This window comes from Mus pahari, chromosome 3 (assembly GCF_900095145.1).
Source record: "Mus pahari chromosome 3, PAHARI_EIJ_v1.1, whole genome shotgun sequence".
Classification (NCBI taxonomy): domain Eukaryota; kingdom Metazoa; phylum Chordata; class Mammalia; order Rodentia; family Muridae; genus Mus; species Mus pahari.
This window is the reverse complement of record NC_034592.1, coordinates 135,774,237-135,793,755: the sequence shown is the minus strand read 5'-3', so window position 1 is coordinate 135,793,755 and position 19,519 is coordinate 135,774,237. Positions and strand designations below refer to the sequence as shown.

The window sequence follows — 19,519 nt, the reverse complement described above, 5'->3', positions numbered from 1 at the left end:
GGGGGGGGGAGGGAAGGGAGAAACCTGGGGCCACCTCTCTAACAGTGGCAGGTGGCCTCTGCTACCCCCAGGCATTGCCTAGATCAAAAGCAACCAGAGAAAATCAAACCTATTTCATCCCCTCCAAGTCTTGCAGTTGGGATATCCAGAAGCTGGCAGAAGCTGCCACCATGGAAGCCACTCACCTGCTGGGCTCTGTTTTTGTCATACACATCTCTTCCTCCCATATTTGATTGTTCAATATCTTAATTCTAAGAGCATTGTTATTTATTTTTGTGGTGCTAGAAATTGAACCCAGGGAGGGTACTTTACCCCATCTCCAAGGAAACTTTAGCAAACTATCTACATTCTCTGGTCAAAGGGGAAAAATAACTGTGTTTACAAACTGTCCAGTCAGGGGCTGGCGAGGCGACTCAGCAGATTTAAGAGCACTGAATGCTCTTCCAGAAGACCTGGGTTTAGTTCCTAGCACGTACATGGCAGCTCACAACTGTCTGTAACTCCAGTTCTAGGAGATCTGGTGCCCTCACATGCAGGCAAAACACCAATGAACATAAAAATTAAAATAAAACAGAACAAAACAAAACAAAAAAAAAACGGTACAACCACAGAGGCCAACTTCTTTTCCCAATAAAGAGCTATGCTGACTTTCTTTAGCAACAGTTGTTTCCACAATTTATCCTTAGATGTTACTTCTAGTGTAGATGTCTCCAAAGACAAGGTTTTGCCCATCTCTAATACAGCTGTGTAAATGCAGCAACGAACAAGTGTGGCCATCAAAACCTACAGGGAAGTAGGCCCAGAACTCCTGTAGATAGCCTCCAGGTTGAAGGATGCGGGTAGGGGACTCAGGAAGAAGGGGCAACAGCCAGGAAAGTGAACTATCTGCTGTGGCGAGGGGTCACCAAGAACATGGCCTCTCATTCACCAGCTCTCTTCATTGCTTATTTTCTTGATAAATACTTACAAGGCCTTTCAAGCCCCGCTCACTTCTCATGTCTAGTGGGAGTTTCCTTCCATGTCCAGGAGGCCAGCTGAGGTGCCTCTCCTGGTAGGCTCTGCAGCTAGTTCTCCAGAAGGCTGGAACGCCTGTCTGCTGGGCTGTCTGGGCTTCCCCAAGCTTTATGGAAGGAAGCTCCTGTTCCCAAGAAGCTGCTCCCTTTATTGTTTTGGAATCAGAAGCTCACTTGGAGAAGTTTAGAAATTGCCCATGAGGTGGCAGAGAAGGACTGGAGCATACACCTGCTCAACTCCAGTGCTGGCGGCCTTCTCCATGGAGCTCCTAATGGGACAAAGAGGTGGCTGTGGCCTCCTCCCCAGGGATTTTAAGAGCTTGGGTTTGGTTGCTTTGTGTGTGTGTGTGTGTGTGTGTGTGTGTGTGTGTGTGTGTGTGTGTGTGTGTGTGTGTGTGTTCTGCCACAGTCAGCCAGTAGAGGACAGACAGGAGACTATTCTGTCTTCTTCCGTGCCCTTCTGTCCCAGGAGTGTCAGCCTCCTCACTTGGGACAGTGAAACTCCTTAGAGGTGCTGAGGCAAAGCAAGCCTTGCCTCTCTTCCATCCACAAGCACCTGTAAACCCTCTAGGGCTGGGTGCTCACTGCCTCTCCAGCCCAGATGGTAGCCTCCCCTCTCAGCCTTCTTCTGGGAAAAAGGCCTGTCTGCCCTACTGCCCCCAGAACATGCCAACAGCTCTTTCTCACAGTGCCCGGGACACAGCTGCTTCCTGGGACTGTTATTCCTGTTCCTGTACCTCCTGGAGAGCGGAGGGCTCAGGAGTTAATGGGGGACATTTCAGTGGCTCAAGCTGCCTCTTCCTCACCTGAAGCCAGAGCTGGGATGGATGTCTGATGGGAGGCACAGGTAGAGGCAGGAAGCTAGGTTGGAAACCTGCTGTGCCGTGCCTGATACCAAACAAAGCCTGTGTTCTTGATGCATGCCTCCTTATTCCATTGTTCATTTGCCATGTGATTTTGGGTAGAATTCTCCACCTCTCTTTTGCCTGTCATATGGTTCACAATAAAGCTTAACCTAGAACCCTTGTCATGCCAAAGCCCCATTCTAAATACTGGGAATATAGCCATTGGGGAAATAGACCAGGGCTTCCAATTCTATGCCCAGAAGCAGGCAGGGGCTTCAGCTTCCTCTAAACTTTAGACTCTAAATCATCTTTCCCTCTCTACAGGGCCCACAGACCTCAGCATGAAAGGCGGGGCCTCTACCCCCACTCCTCCCACGCCTACCCCTTCCAGCAACAACACCAGCAGGACCATGCCCACAGCCCAGCTTAGCCCCACGGAGATCAGTGCTGTGCGGCAGCTCATCGCAGGCTATCGAGAGTCTGCAGCCTTCCTGCTGCGTTCTGCAGATGAACTGGAAAACCTCATTTTACAGCAGAACTGACCCCGCTGGCCCCCAGAGTGCACGATGCCAGGGAAGGAGGCTGTCCCAGCCTGGACCCAGCTTCCTGCCTCAGCAGTTGGTACACTGTTTTCTGAAAGAGGTGGGATCCAAAAGAGCTGTTTCTAGCTGCACTCCAAGCATCTGAGACTTTGGGCACAAGGACACCTTTTTTTTTTTTTTTTTTTTTTAATTTCACCACATGGGTGCTCTGACCTGCTTGGAAAGAGGCCAGTGGGGCAGCTCTAAAAGGGTTGAGGCTCCCCTGAAAAGGCACAGGGGCTGCAGCTCTATTTAGAATCACCTTTGTGGACCCCAATGTTAGAACCCCCCAATAATTACCTTTCAAGTCTTAGGTGAGCAGAATTGCATATTTATTGAGAAGAGCAAAAGTGGACCCTTTCTCTCCCCTTAGTAATTTATTTTTCTGAAATGGATTATTTTGTGTTTGTACAGATTGCCAGTCTGTGTCTGTCTAACCAGAAGGATGTATCCCTGTACCTAACATTCCCTATCACTACACTGATGTGAGCTGGGGGCCAGCAGATTCACTGTCCCGAGTACCCAGCATGCCCTTGGGAAGGCTACCATACTCCACTAGGCTGTCTTGTTGCAGATCCCAGTGCTGCCACAGGGACACTGCCAAACAGAGGGACCTCACCGATACTCACTACAAATAAAAGCAGCCACCCATCCGACAGAGTCCCAGTCACACGGTCACCTGTACTCTACCTCACACTCCAGCGTGGGCTTTTCCAGCATGTGCTCCAAGTGTGTTCTGAATGGCTGTCTCCCCAACTCCCACACAATGTATCTGTCTTCGGGGAGGTAAAAGACCCAGTGTCCAGGAACCAGAGCCCAGAGGGGCTTGGCCCTTGAAACCAGCAGCTTGCCATAGCCTGGGCTCTTGGAGATGCTTGACAGGATAGAGTGTCTGGAGCTGGTCAAGGACCCAGATCTTATGAACACAGGCCCCACCCAGCCCCCAGATAACCTGCTTGAGGGGCCACTTCTCTTGGCCAGGCATCTGTGTGCCCAAGGGTGAATTATGGTTTCCACTCCTCACCTCACGATGGGAGTAGAGGGATCATCAGCTCGTTGGTGGAAATGCAGAACTACTTGCATTCTCCTAGGATCAAACTTTCTTCTGGAAAGGCCTGTCCTGTAAGAAACCTAGTCCCTGGAGTGTGACAAGGGACAAGAAAAAGCTGACCTGGTTTCCTTCCTCTCTGACAGGCACTTCCTCTTGCTCTGTGCAATACCTACCAGTGCTGCTAAAACCAGGGATTCACCCAGACCTCAGCAGGCCAGGGGGCCTCTCCCTCAACACTCCGTAGCCATGACAGCAGCACTCTGCTGCCTGCCCCTGCCCAGAGATGGCAGAAGCCCTGTTGCCTTTCTTCCCTCAGAGCAAGGAGGCCTCAAGGGAGCCAGGGCTGAGTGGACACTAAGCTAACCACAGAGCCACTCTTGGTCCCAGAGCGAGTGTCCCTTCCCAGACTGGTCTATGGCAGGGACTGCTTGTGGCAGCTTGACAGACTACCCTTCAAACAGGCAGGCAGGCAGGGCCAGTGCAGACACCCTACCTGTTCAGATTCAGGGCTGTAAGGCAGGGTTCCCTACCCTGCACACTTCCACACTGGGGTTAAATGTGGTCTTTCACATGGCCTACAATGCCTACCCAGCCACACCACCTCTGCCTTCATGTGCCCGCTCACCAGGCCTCTGGACTGGGCCAGGACACCTGAGCCCCTTCGTACAGCACAAACTCCAGTGCCCAGGCCTCCCCACAGCTGGCCAGACGTGCCCAGTTCCCCACCTGCTCAGTAGGACTCCTGGATGTTTGAATTTGTGTAAATATTTATTTTTGTGTGTGAATACTGCAAAGTAATCAGTAGAGCTTTTTGCAAAATGTTACCCCAGGCAATTTGTGAAAATGTTGAAAATTGGCAGAGACAATCGCCGCCCTAGAATTTGTTATCAATTGCTTACCGCATTGTGTCTGCTCCCAGAGGCAGTACCCAAGCTAGACACAAATGGCTTGCGTTTTTGGAAGAAGATAGAAGAGACTAGGCAGGGGCTCCTCCCTCCCCCACAGGACTCATCTGTAAGTACGAGCATAATCTATATCTAAGTGGTATTTTCTAACTGCAAGCAGTCTTGACCAGCCACTAGCAGCCTGCTCCGAGAGTACCGTGTGAGCATAGGTTCCATGTGTTTTGCTTTCAAGAGAAATAAAACCAATGCCAGTGCTGATGGTTTCCAGAGGGGCTGCAGGGCAGTGGATGCTGGCATGCTGACTGGGCTTCTTCCCAGACAAGTGGTCCCCAAAGCCTCAGAGCAGCCACACCAGGAGCAAGTTAGTGTGGACACAGGATTCCATTACCTAGCTCAGTCAGGGAACTTGTTCTGTTTTCCTTTAAACGATGCAGCAGCGTCAAGCCTCTCTCCCTTCCTGACTGTGGCCCGCCTTTTCCCAGGAGGAGCTTCCCAAAGCCTTGTCCTGCAGCCACTTCAGTGTGATGGAAGCCTCAGGCACACAGTAGTCATTGGTGATCTCAAGTCACAATGAACATGCCAGTGCAGGATGCACCAACCCCCGAGTCCTTGCCGGGCAGATCCCTGAAGGTTATCAAGAGAAGTGGTGGATGATCATCTGTTAGACCAGGGATAGTATACAGGACCCATCTGAAAGCATTTGTTTTCTCTCACCACTCAACAAACGGACAGCTTATTCCCAAGGACGGTGTTGGGGAGAGGCAGGCAGGGCCAGGAGGGTCTTAGAGGACTTTGAACAGGTGGAACCCATCTGTCCCTCCCTATTTCTCAAGGGCCACAAATGACTCCACAGGTGGTTATAGGATTAACTACCAGTTCATTCTCAATGCTGCTTTGAACTCAGAGGGTTGATACTTTTAATTTGTAATTTTTTGTAAAACTTTTTACAAGATAGTAAAGTATTTCACCAGAATACCAGTTTCAAGCCGTCCGTGGTCTGATTTTTATATAATTTAGTGGTGCTTTAGAGACTTTGTTTTGTTGTTTCTGAGCGCAACAGCTCAATCCTCTCTTGCCTGTATCTACCTAAGACCAATGTGAACCTTTGTATTTTGCTCCTAATTTTGGACTCAGTGGAAGTGTACTGTTTACATGTACAGATGCCCCATCCCTGTGTTTTCTGCAAGACGCACGCTCGAGGAGGAAGATTGCACCTCACTAGCTCATCTGCTTAGCAAAGCCACAAAACAAAACCTCTCACTTTGTACCCGTTTCCACCTAAAAAACAAAAATCTTCACCACCTGGAACTCAGATTTGCCGACAAATTCTGCCTGGTAGATGCCCCGTGCCTCTATCATGTGTTCCCTTAGGAATCAAGGCAGCACCCCCTGCCAGCTGGGTGGGGATAGCACACAGAGGAGACATTAATGCAGGACTTACTGCCCAGCTCTGGGAGGAAGTTCTTCTCTGGGCAGGAGGCAGTACGAAGGTCAAGAGGACTCATGGGCCTTCAGGAGCAAGCCAGGCAGGATTTAGGGACAACATGAGAGGCCATCAATCTGCTGGCATGATTGAGACACACTTTGGAAGAGCATGAGTTCCATGTAAGGTGAGACTGTGACTTTTAGTGCAGATGACACAGCACTTCAGGGGAGGGTCAGGGGCTCCAGACAGTAAGCATAAGGCACTTACCGCAAGCAGTGGATGGCACCAACTTTTAAAGGTGACTTTATTAATCAATGGTTTCACCGCTAAATTATATTTTTACAGATATGCACCTATGCAACTTAATGTGGCTCTTCTAAGCAGGTGAGGACCTCCTCAATGCTCTATAAAGTGTTTGTGTTCTGTACAGTGAGTTTCCCAGGAAATGTGGCTTAATACTTTAATTCTTAGTATGTGTCTTTCTATGTGATGCAGCTACTAAATTCTGTTTTGTTTGTGGAATGACTAGCACAGGCCGACGCCCTCTTTCCCTCACTTACCAGAAGACCAATGAGCTGTTAATGAGCGGTTATCTCCATGGTATTACTGCTAAATGCACTGATGTCATAAGTATGTGGAATCCTTTTCCTTTTGAGACTGTATATCATATACCAGACTGAAATCTACTTAATAAACACTGAACAACAAACCTTACACTGAGCTTCGCCTGTGTCCCAGCAGCAGCGCTGCCACCCAGTCCTGGTCCTTCTGAATCTAGTTTGGAAACATTTTCCTATGAAGATTCACCTTTCCCTAGCTAATAACTGGTTCACAGACATCTTCAATAGGTTTTCTCAGACAAATAAGCCTGCAATCTCACTTTTGGCACCTAGCATGTTAGAAAGGGAGAAGATACTCAGCTAGGGTGCCCATTAGGTGCCCAGCACTGGTGGCAGGTCTCCTGTGAGGCAATCAAGTTTCAGTCACCTCATAACCCTCTCGAGACTGTGACACAGAGGTATATCGAGTGCCACATCTTGCCTAAGTTCAGTCATCAACCAAGCAAGATTTAGTCTGCAGCTGTGTGACAATGAACCGGGTGCTGTGCCCTGGCCTGCTGGCCTGGTATCTGGCCAACTGACCAAATCTAAGCTTCTTAGCAACTGCTAAGGGCCTGGAAAAAAAAAAAAAAACGAAAAACCTTCTAGTTCTAAACACTCAGTAACTGACATCCAAGTCGAGGTAAAACTTGAGTTCTACTTTGAAAGAAAACAAAGGCCACTTCCTCTAGCACTGATTTGCATACTCATTTGGCCACTTAGGTTAAGCTTTTAGGAAACATTACAGGAAAATAGCTGGGAATAAGTTATCATGAGTTTGAAAAAAAATGAATTCAAACAATATATATGCAGATACTTACAAATACCAGTTGTGTGTTTTTTAAAGACAGGGTCTCCACAGAGCCCTGGCTGTCCTGGAACTTATGATGATGAGGCTGGAGTCTAACTTAGAGAGATCTGCCTGCCTCTGCCTTCTGAGTGCTGGGATTCAAGATGATGACCCACCATCCCTGGTTACATTAAAAGTTATAACCTCAAGCAAAAATTCTATAAAGTAGCCAAGTGCTCATATTAGAGGCTGAGAATGAGCCATCTGCAGCCCTCACTGTGCACCTGAGCAGAACATATGGGGTTAGGTATGGCACCTCCACATACCTCTGAGAGATAATGGGGGTCAAGGGCCAGCAAGTCCTCAGTAATGCCAAGAAAGTTCCCATCCTGCCAGAACTATTGCTGAGATTCACCAAAGGACCACAAAATCTCCACAACCTTCACAGAACAGGATCGTGGGAACGCTTGCCTCGTCAGTGAGGCTGCTACGGAACACTGGAATCCAGGAAACCAGCTGGAGGACAGAATACTGGATTGTTCCTCTTGCTTAGGTGATGCTGTCATACCATTGCTGTGAACAGTTGTCACAAGACACCATCAACTGGGAAATGTCATCTTAAAGCATCGACAAGTTCACTCAACAGTAACTGGCAAACCTCCCCTTTATCCAGTAGGGAAAACACATCTCTTGGCCTTTTAAATCATTTGAAATGCCCTAGAGGCTTAAGATGTGACTCACTACAGGGCTAGCTTAGCATTCGCAAAGCTCTGGGTTGAATCCCCAGTACCACACAAAAACCAGGTTCATGCCTAGCACCTGGAAAGCAGAGGCAGGATCAAACCTGGGATATATCAAACAGTGTTAAAAAAACAAAAAAACATTACCACAATGCAGGGCATGCCTTTAATCCCAGCACTCAGAAGACAGGAATCTCTGTTCACGGCTAGCCTGATCTACATAATGAATTCCTGGTCTTTGTATGAGACCCTATCTTAAAAAGCCCGGCTGGGCAGTGGTGGCGCATGCCTTTAGTCCCAGCACTTGGGAGGCAGAGGGAGGCGGATTTCTGAGTTCGAGGTCAGCCTGGTCTACAGAGTGAGTTCCAGGACAGCCAGGGCTACATAGAGAAACTCTGTCTCAAAGAAACCAAATCAATCAATCAAGCAAGCCAATCTCCTCTCCTCCCCCCCCCAAAAAAAACTTACCACCAAATATAAACCAACAGTATCAACAATCTAAGCCAATCTTTGCGAAGGTCTAGCTCCATCTTTTTTATGAATTCTGATTTTGTTAGGCTTACCTTCTAGGAGCTATTACATGAAGCACTTGGTTCTGTCAACAGTTTGTGTGCATCCTGACAGTATGCAGCAGATGTACTTCTTAGGAGTGCACCCCAGTAGTACTGTGCTAGGAAATCTTGATGTAATGGAGACAAGCATAAGTACTGCCTAATTTGGGGTACAAGTATCAATTTCTAGGTCACAAAGCCCCACCTTCTCTACGGCTTACAATAGCACCCTAACGTGAGGGAAACTGATATTGCCAATGTGTACACAGGCCCCACCCCTTTCAAACAAGGTGCTATTTCATCAAGAGCGTATTTGATGTCAAACTGACTTGTGTGTCCCTTGTTCCTTCCTTATTGGTCTTCTAATCTTAGCACTGCACTCAGTAGCTACAGAGTGGGGCTGAAAACCAAGTGTCAGCTCACAGCCTGCCTGGCACCTCTACCTCAGCACAGCCCACAGGCCTGCATCCTGAGCTCCCTCTGGGACAAGGGTGACACAAGGAAGCAGCTACTCCCAAGTTAAAGTCTTAAGTCTGTGGAGCCATTAATCCTGGCCTACCTGAAGTACCTTCTAGGTGGCAAGTGTACCAATCACTCCATGTCAATGCAACTAGCACCCATTTGGACAAGACAGTGGCAGGCCGTGCTCAAGCCAAGAGTGGCATAAGATGTGGCCTGTACTCTGGCCACTGCCTCATTTTGACTTAGAAACAAGTGGCAAGATGCTGTCCCCTGCCAAGGCTCTAAGCTTATGAAGACATGATGAGTTTGATGTGGCAACATAGGGGAAATGAGAAACTTTCCCCAGCAGGAGCCTGTATCATCCAACAAACACTCAGCAGCAGTATTTGCTGCCCTTCAAAACTTGCTCAAGGGCCCAGAAGGCGTTCTCCCACTAGGCTATGCCTGGGTTCACTTCCATCACGTCCGTTCTGCTTAGTTATGTCTGAATGCAATTGTAAAACCCTGCATTTAAGCACTCCTGAAGTGTTGTCCCTGAAGCACTAGGCATCCATCCAGGCTTGTTCAAACAGTAGTGACCCTGCCTCACACCATGAACAAGGCCAGAACTAGTCATTGACAGGAGGTCGCCACCTCAGTGAATACCTATGGCGTAGTGGTGTAGATGAGTCCCTGGAAGGAGGAGCCTTGGCCGTTATAGTTCCCATCACTCCCATTAGCTTTCTAGCTCTTCTACACCCATTGGTAACATATACCAAAATCAAGAGTCCAAAGACCAGTGGAGCTGCCAATTCACTACACACAGGAGCCCCACAGTCAAGAGGACCTGTCTGGCTCTGCACTTAGCCCCACCTCCCCACACCCACAGTCAGCCACAGATGACAAGGAGACAAGTGCAGGTTGTACAGGTTTATTTTTCCAATACCAATGAGACATACAAGAGCAGCGCTTTTCTGAGCAGCCCCATGGACCAGAACACTGTCAAGTTTCTCTTCTGAGACCTCAGAGGTCTCAGAAGAGGCCTGGACATGCTTGGCTCCTGCTCCTGGTCTTTGGTAAAGAGACTTCTGGGCACACAACATGGACTTGGCCAATACTGAATTCACTACCGGCTCCTCACTCACACCTGATGGATTCCCCAAACCCCTCCCCACCAAAAGGACAGCAACCTCAGATGAAATGGTGGGAGAGGCAGCTTACAAAGAAAATGAGACTTGCTCAAGGCACACAAATTTTTATACTTCATACAGAAACAGTCACACAAGACGACAGACCTAAAATTAAACAAGGACTCCCAACTTTCAAGTAAAGATAAGAAACGGGGCAGGAATTGGGAAAAGGTCAGACAAATACAAAGGGTGTCTACTTGATGGAACCATGTTAGGAGAGAGGCAGGCAGCAGACATGGCTTTGTTCCCCTGAAACCTACTGTGAAAAGTAAGTTGAAAGGAGCCTAGCAATCCCCAATATTGCTTTGACAGGTGATGACCCTGGAGCCAGATCCAGAAGCCTGTCTGGGGGTCGTCCAAGGAACTCACCCATGAATCCAGAAGCACTTAACACTGGTGAGGACCATTTGTCACATATGGCAGCAGCGCAGCCACTCAGGGCTGGAAGAGAAGAGATACAAGGAACAAGACTTGTTTGCTCAACGGTGTGAGCAGCTATCTGTGGCGCGCAGACTGTAGTAGAATCCCTGGTGACAAGTGACAAGGCACAGGGCCAAGCATAGGTCACAAGTCAGTAACTTCCTTCTCACACAGGCAGCACAGCACTCAGTGGTTTTGACAATTGGTGCACAGAAGTAAACGACACCATTTTAATCAAGGGTGCTGAAAACGTAAAATAAGTAAGAGACGTTCGTGTCCTCTGTACAATACATCCATTTACAGAATTGGCCAGCACTGTGTACAACATATAAATACAGGATAAAACGTTAGAGGTGCATAGAGCATACTTACAGAAGCGAAAAAGTTCACTTTATACATCCAAGAATAGAGTTAAAATATAAAAATAAGAAACAGACTGCTTGGAAATGTAAAATGACTTTCACATACACAGGTGCATGGGTGCCCACTCCCACAGAACCAAATATGACGGGTGGGTGGCAAGTCACCTGCAAACATCTGTACAGTTGACTCTCAAGGTCTACAGATAGCATTTCCATAGCAGACAGCCCTATTTCCAGACCCCATTGTCCAAGAAGGGCTATTCAAGCTTCCAAGAAAATCTGTGGATCCATAGGTTACAGATTAAAGTTCCAAACTGGGTGAAGCACCAGAACCAAAGGTCAACTTGGCTCCATCAACTGGCAAATGACAGAAATATGATATCAAGGTCAGCAGGGGTTTGATACCCTGGTGGGCAAAGATGGAATTTACTTTAACCCTGTGTGGCTTCTGCAACCATCAACTCCCAAGCTAAGTAGCAGAAGATGGCAGGGAGGGGCAGTGGAAGACTGACATTCCTGCTCAGTTCAGGCAGGTAAGAACCCAACCTCCCTGCTTCAATTTCAAGTCCTTTTAGGTGTCAGACAGGTTGCCCTGCTGCACTATACTGCCTGACTACAAGAGGGTTTAGGCTGGATGGTCTTGGGCAACCATAGTGCCCCCATCTCCCTGAAAACCCTTCCAGCAAGGCTAGAAGGGTGTCAAGTGACAGAGGGCTTCAGCACTATAAATTTCATGGGGAGGCAAGATTTATCTTGTCTAGAGATAGAGTTCATTATATCAGTGATATTTTGTATACAGATTTAAGATCAACCATTATTAAAATACACACACTAAATGTACAATGTTTCCAATGGCCATAATTTATTATCTCACCACAAGGCACAATACACAGAGCTTTGAAGGCCCAATGCAGTCATCATGGCAGAACGCTCCGCAGCCTTGGCACATGATCATGGCTTTCAGGCTGCATGCACATTGGAGAGAGATGCTTTCTACTGCACTGCTGTCAGTGAACATTTGTAAGGACAGTGATGCAGTGTGGCCTGTACCAAAGCTGGCTTTGTGGCTCAACTGCACCACACCACCAGCAATGCCTTTGGGAAACGTGGCAGAGCTGGAGGAGTAATTAAAGCTGGTGGGACTCAGCTGGAGTTTAGACAACTTCCCATACAAAGCCTGCTTGATGTTGAGCTGGGAGGGGATGGAAGAAGGCTCCAGCGGTTGACTGAACCCTTTCCCTGGCTCTCTGGGTAACTTCCAGAAAGGTAGATCCACAACAAAAGGCATCCCTTGCAAGTGACCCACTAGTTCCAGAGAACTGTACCCTGCAGCCTTTCTGTGCTCTGCATCTGCCTTAATAGGATCCCTCAAAAATGTCTGCTCTGTCTTGATGCTGCCAGCAGAGACAGGTGGTGGTTTGGGCATCCTGTTTTCCCTTGTAGTTTGCACACCACCAGACAAAGAGTTTTTGCTTGGTTCTATCTTCCTACTGGGAAACACTGGAGGGACCTCAGCAGGTAGTGGTGTCTGCTCTTCAGACCTGGGGCACTGAAGGGTGGCAACTGTATTCCCGGGACCAAATAGTTTCTTCTCATGACCACCAGCATTGTTCTGGTCACTCAGGGTCCCATCTGTCTGCTCAGATCCAAAGGAGAGGCTCCCATTTACAGAGGAGAAACTTGGCACTTTGGAGGTAGTGTGATCTCCTAGACATTGGTCTGGGGCAGCACCTGGATCACTGCCTTGAGACAGGGAATGGGCTTCTTTCTGCTCTTCACAAAGGAAGGGAGAGAGATGCTCTTTGGAATCTATTTCTTCCAGGTTGCCAGAGGAAGGTGTCAATTCTGTCACTGGATGTTGTGAGTCTAAACTTGGAACCATCTTCGCAATCTTCTGGGACACTGCAGGAGCCTTGGAGGCCTTTGCCCTGACAAGACCAGCAGTTGCTCCATAGCTCTGGGCCAGAATAGACTCTTTCAATGTTTGTGCAGAACCAGGGTTGCTTCTGGCAGCTAGGCGATTGTCTTCCCCTGTACCTTGTAGAGCACCTCTATCCTGGCTCTGTTCTCTAAGTGGCAGCTGTGGGGACTCTGGTTGGCTGCTTCTGTGACCTGGAGGAAGAACCTTCTCCAAGGGCAAATTACCGTGCAGGAGGTGCATCCCAAGTGGGTTGGTAGCCTCCGCTGAAGAGCCAGGGCTCAGCGAGCCCAGAGACCTGGGCTGCCACTCAGTACTGGACAACAACAGAGAGTCTGGGACCTTGTGTGGGACTGAACATACTCTAGACACCCAGCTCTGAGAAGCAGCCACCCCTCCTGTCCTTGTAAGCACACTTAGGTCATTGCTCACCTTGGACAGTGAGGCAGATGGGTCCCAGTCCTGCTTTTCACCCCCACCTAATGACCCCTTTACCACTGTGACTTCACTTGCATCAGCCTCACTGCTGTCCTCAGAGAGATGGCCTTCAGAGTCAGAGGCTGTATCTGTGGATTCGCTGTGAGGACTGGGTGCTTCAGAGATGCCATTCATTTCTAGTCGTTCAAGGTCCACCTGCTCACTGTCACTGCCAGTGCTGCCCATGGCTCCTGGAGGAGGTGCTGTCCAATGTGAAACACAGCTCTCAGGGTGGGGTACACTTTCTGTGGCTGCCAACTCCCCAGGCATGGCAGCAATGAGGGGAACAGCTCTCTCCCACTCTTTTTCATCCTGGGGCTCCAGACATGGTATGTTTTCTCTGGATTCTAGATCAGATGTTTTTATTACCTCATAATTTGACAGAATGGGTACCCAGGAGGTAGGACTGCCAGATCCAAAAGTCTCAGTCAAAGTTTCTTGTCTACTACTTTCCCTTATGAGCAGGCCTGTGGCACCAAGCCCTAATTCATCAGCAGCAGGCCTATCCTGTAGGTAGCTAGTTAATGACAATTCAGATATAAAAGTAGGTGTCATACTTACAGGCTCCTTTATATTATCAAAGGCCTGGTCACTTCCTCCTCCCAATAGATCTCCCAATGGAAACTGTCCAGAACTACTCTCAGTGGGTCCTTGATCTTCTCTACTAGACTCACACTCAGTTCTATCATCTAGAAGCAACTTAGGCTGCTCTGCTAACATCTCGGCCACTGGAGTTTGGGAGGACAGAGGGGGCAAAGCCTGACATGGCTGGTCTCCAGTAGGAGCAATAGGGGGTTGAGAGGCATCTTCCAGCCCACTTGTAAGCACGCCTGGGACCTTCTTCATCAGGCAGCTCTCTTCCTTTCTGAGAGAGGCTGAGTCCTCTCTTCTGGCTCTGGGCATGGCAGCTTCAGCAGGAGTGTACTCTCCTTTCAGAGGACAAGGCGGCAGTAGTTGTGTTCGCTGTAGATCTGACGCACTCTCTCCAGGGGTGCTTGAGGTTCCCCTGGGCTCAGAGTGGCCACAGGCCTCACTACCATCACCACTGCTGCCGTCTCTGCCACCTCCCTCATCGATGGCCCCACTGCCACCTCCACCCGGGCCACCCCCCCCTCCGATGGCAGTGGTGGACGTCTCTCGATTGCAGTGGTAGCCTCTCGCCCCTCGGGCCTGCAAAGCACGGGCTTTAATGTCTGCGAGGGTCCTGGCACCAGTCCAACCCCGGCAGGAGGACTCCGTGATGGGGATGATCCGGGGGCATATCTGGTAAGTGGGCCGACCTTTAGCCACCCAGGGTGGTTTGATACGTGAAAGTTGAATCTGCAAGAAAAGCATAAATAAAAACTTTAACAGTGACTTGACTTAGGAACTACAAAGCAAAACTGAAATATAAGTCATCTTAGAAGTAATGGCCTAGAAAACTCATTTTCCTAACAATTAATTTTAGTAAAATGGCTTACCCATGAAATCAAGAGTCATTTTATGCTGCAAGAAAGTCTCACCACTTTTTTAGATTCTGGTTTTAGACTCATTCATTATGCATTTGCATGCACACATGCCACAACACACGTGTGGATATCAGAGAGCAACTTATGGGAGTCAGTTCTCTCTGTTCATTGAGTGAGTCCCATTAGACTTGGCAGCAAGCTCCTGTATCCACCGAAACAAGGTTTTCATTATTAACCCAAGCTGGCTTTGAAATGATGGCACTCCTCCTCTGGCATTAGGCCCCCAAGTGTTGGGATTATATAGATAGGCCACCAAACCCACCTACCTACCCATCTACCTACCTTCCTTTTATGTAATATGAGATTTATTTAGTTTATGTATATGAGTACACCGTAGTTGTACAGATGGTTGTGAGCTATCATGTGATTGCTGGGAATTGAACTCAGAACCTCTGCTCGCTCCAGCCCAGAGATTTATTACACTGTAGCTGTCTTCACACACCAGAAGAGGGCATGAGATCTTATTATGGATGGTTGTGAGCCACCAGGTGGTTGCTAGGATTTGAACTCAGGACCTTTGTAAGAGTAGTAGGCTCTTAACCACTGAGCCATCTCTCCAGTCCCCAAACCCACCTTTCAAACTTAATTTCTAATTGGAGCTGTGGGTCCTGAAACAAACAATGTAACAGTTAACCAAAAAAAAAAAAAAAAAGTAAAACCCCAGGATTTTGACCTTGAGATAATTTTAACAAAAAAAGTGATTTGTCCACTGGGTGGTAGTAGTGCACACCTTTAGTACCAGTGCTCAGGAGGCAGAGGCATGCAGATCTCTAGTTCAAGGCCAGCCTGGTCTACAGAGTGAGTTCTAGGAAAGCCAGTGATACACAGGAAAACCTGTCTCAGACAAAACAACAAAACAAAACAAAAAGGAAGAGGAAGGAGGAGTGTATTTTTCTAAGTCAGTCAAGAAAAGCTTTCTTGCAGAAAGTTTTGTACCCCATGTAATTCATGCCAGGGCCAAAGAACCTCTGCCTTATGCATGCTCCTAACCAAAAACTCCTCAGAAAGAAATCTGACACCCGAGACAGTAAGAACCAAGTCTCTTACCCGGATGGGCGGGACTTTGGGCTCCTCTTTAGTGGGCTGTGGCTTTTCGGTGTGAACACTTTCAATTGTGTTACGAAAGGACTGACGATCTTCAAGCCGGGGTTTCTTTTCGGGAAAGGATGCAGAGGCTTCCTGCTCAAAGGATTTTCTCTTCTGATCCTTTGTCTCTTGATCCACAGTGTCCTGAGGTAAGGTAGGGATTCTGTCTGGAGATGCAGAGGCACATGCCAAGTTGTCCCTTTCTGTTTGGATCTGGGAAGCCACAGGTTCACTGGGACACTTGGGACCCTCCTGTCCAGATGCTGCAGAGGACACATCTGGCCCAGGGGGACTGTTCACCCCTGCTGAGTCAGTTTTATCATCTTTAGAGAGTGAGACATCTGGTGCAGCATTTGCATCTTTAGCAACCCCTGCTTGTTCTGGCTCCTGTTTTTTGTATATATTCCTTCTGGATCTGGTTCGGAGATCTGGCCGAGAACGTTTCTTAAAATGTCCGTCCCGTTGACGGGTGTTGGGCCCACGCTGCGGCCGCACTGACTCTCCAGAGACACATAAACCACTCTTGATTTTGGCCTCCTCCTGGACTTCTTTCTGCTGCAGTGATTCTTCTTTGGTCAAACCCAATCTGCAAATCAAACTCACATCATCAACTACAGGCCAGAGAGCATGTGTCTCTTATTTCTGTGAATATACACCCAGATAAGTTAGCTAGATGAAACAAATCTGCATACTGTATAGCACTAAGCACAGAAAACCACAATAGCTTCACTGTCAAGCTGAGTCAGTTCCTTGCTTTTATGTACATACTACATCTGTCCCTTCGTATACCGGACATCCTGTAGATGTCTAAATCCCTTAGACAAAACAGCATGTTTATAATATAACCTGTCTATATGCTCCTGGATACTTTATAATGGTTTAAGTCCATCCCAGCATTGGGTAGCTGAGTCCCTTATGTCTCTACAGACCTAGTCTCACTGAGTGTGACATCCAGCAGTTGCTAGTCTGTGTACACAGTGCCATGGTTTCCTTCTTAAACAATCCTCAGTTAGTTTGTTCAATCTATGCCTACAGAACCACAGATATGAATGGCCACTATGAACGGCAGGTTTCTGGATGCCAACTGCCTTTGTCCCCAGACCAGACCTTATAGTACTGAATGCCTTACTTCTGTCCGTAGTAATCTTCAAAGAACTTTTCCTTCCATTGTTCCACCTTCTTTTCCTTTTCCATTTCCTGTCTTAGCCTGACTTGCATCTCATGAGTGAATTCACCTAAAGAGAAAAATGACTTTCAGTTAATAAATTCTGGATACCTGTCCTACAGTGATTTAAGTCTTCTGGTTCCATAACAAGCATTTTATTGTTTTGTATGTGCGCATACATGCATGTGTACCTGCCACCTATGTGTCCATGCATGCATGGACCAAAGTTGGTTTGTTTTACAGAACTTTTTTTATTTACGTGTCTGTGAGCGTATACCATGTCAGCATGTACATATAGATGCCTGCTGAGACTAGGAGAGGGTAGAAGACCCCACTGAGCTGGAACATTCAACATGGGTACACCAAGCTAAACACGTCTTCTGGAAGAGCAGGGTGTACGATTACCCACTGAGCCATCTCAACATCTCTACTCAAATGTACATTTTTTGTTTGAAATAAGATCTTTCCCTGGCCTGGGACTCACTACTTAGCCTAGGCTATCTGGGCAGTGAATCCCAGTAACCTGCCTATTGCCACCTACACAGTGCTGGACTTACTACTGCTGCTGAGGTACAACAGGTCACCACAAGGTGTGTGTGTGTGTTTACATTTGTAAGTATGTATATGAGGGTCCTGGGATCAAAATCAGATCTTCATGCTTACACAGTAAGCACCTTACCAATGGGACCATCTCCAGCTCCTACTAGGCAATTGTAAAAAGAACATGACTCCTACACCTCTATGCATGGACTTCTCAGAGCATGCTCCTAACTCAGGACAGAACTAATGCTTCTCCTATAACAGAGATTTACTCATCTATAATCAGTCAAAAGCAAGCAACACATTGATCAAGACAATAAAAAAACACCAGAAGACCATTGTAGCATACCTGAAAGCTTATCTTTGAGGCTGGTCATTTGGTGACATCTGAGAACCTGGATTTAAAGTACTTTCACCACCCTAAGTGACCAGTGGCTCATTGTGCTGCTCTCAATGAATAATTATAATTATAATTATATAATTAATAATTATATCACTCATGCTAAAGACACCTGCTTTCTTTTTAGGAACCAATGCCTTTTATTAATACCCCTCCCTCCTCTATTTTTAAAGATTTATTTATTATTATATCTAAGTACACTGTAGCTGTCTTCAGATGCACCAGAAGAGGGTGTCAGATCTCATTACGAATGGTTGTAAGCCACCAGGTGGTTGCTGGGATTTGAACTCAGGACCTTTGGAAGAGTAGTCGGTGGGTGCTCTTAACCACTAAGCCATCTATCTCTCCAGCCCATATTAATACCTCTTGATAAAGAAGCTGGTGAAAACTAAACACCAGGTTTTCTTTTAGGACTAGCAATGGCTTCCAACAGAATCAGCTCCCAATAAAACCCTGGGTACCAGGGCTCAGTGGTTAAGAATTTGGTCCCGAGAATCCACGTTAGGTAGCTAACAACTACCTACCTGTAAGGGGAGCTAACACCCTATGGCCTCTGGAGGCACCTAAACTCATGTGCACATATCCAAAGACACATATACTCATAATTTTTTTTTTTTTTTTTTTTTGATTTTGTATGAGACAGGGTTTCTTTGTGTAGCCCTGGCTGTCCTAGAACTCACTTTGTAGACCAGGCTAGACTGGAACTCAGAAATCCGCCTGCCTCTGCCTCCCAAGTGCTGGGATTAAAGGGGTGTGCCACCACGCCCGGTCACACATACTCATAAAGAGCAAAACAAAGTCCTGTGTCCACCAAACTTCTCTGGTAGAAATTGTAAAAAAAGATTTATTTATTATATATACAATGTTCTGCCTGCATATATGCCTACAGGCCAGAAGAGGGCACCAGTTTACATTATAGATGGTTATAAGCCACCATGCAGTTGCTGGGAATTGAACTCAGGACCTCTGGAAGAGCAGCCAGTGCTCTTAACTTCTGAGCCTTTTCTCCAGCCCCCTGGTAGACATTTTCACACCATTACAATTTATTTCTGAGATATTCGTTTATATCCTACTGGAATCCACAGAAAAGACTTGAGAAACCTGTGCCTGGCTGTACCTGTATCTTACCTGTGTGCCTTTTCCCACTGCCAATTTTATTTTATGTTGTTTTGCTGTGATAAACCCCAACTCTGTACATAAACTGCCAATATTAACAGAACTCAAGGGTAGTCTTGGATCTCTCCTCACATTTACCATGAAGCTACTTTAGAAAACTAAATTCAGACCTTAGCATTTCCTCTACTTTACTCTGACAGAGAGCGTGGTAGAAATGATTAAGTCACTGTGGGCGCTTTTTTCACACATGTGCACACAATGCCATTACTGACAGGTGCAGGCATATACAGTTTAGTGATAAAAGAAGATGTGGGCCGGGCGGTGGTGGCGCACGCCTTTAATCCCAGCACTCAGGAGGCAGAGGCAGGCGGATTTCTGAGTTCGAGGCCAGCCTG

The 19,519-nt window shown here is 47.4% G+C and overlaps 2 protein-coding genes across 5 annotated transcripts in view; one reads left to right on the top strand and one right to left on the bottom strand.

Moving 5' to 3' along the window:
* Nol4l (nucleolar protein 4 like) overlaps positions 1-6,535 on the top strand; it is a 117,927-nt gene extending 111,392 nt beyond the window's left edge. For all 3 annotated transcript variants that reach the window (XM_021192248.1, XM_029536219.1, XM_021192249.2), the window contains one exon: positions 2,183-6,535. In XM_021192248.1, coding sequence (XP_021047907.1) covers positions 2,183-2,400 — 218 coding nt within the window. In that variant the 3' untranslated portion in view covers positions 2,401-6,535. The remainder of the gene's footprint in view (positions 1-2,182) is intronic.
* A 3,322-nt stretch (positions 6,536-9,857) lies between these two features.
* Asxl1 (ASXL transcriptional regulator 1) overlaps positions 9,858-19,519 on the bottom strand; it is a 67,083-nt gene continuing 57,421 nt past the window's right edge. For both annotated transcript variants that reach the window (XM_021192387.2, XM_029535996.1), the window contains exons 11-13: positions 17,033-17,138; positions 15,865-16,489; positions 9,858-14,629 (exon numbers count right to left, since the gene is read on the bottom strand). In XM_021192387.2, the coding sequence (XP_021048046.1) occupies positions 11,780-14,629; positions 15,865-16,489; positions 17,033-17,138 (3,581 nt within the window). In that variant the 3' untranslated portion in view covers positions 9,858-11,779. The remainder of the gene's footprint in view (positions 14,630-15,864; positions 16,490-17,032; positions 17,139-19,519) is intronic.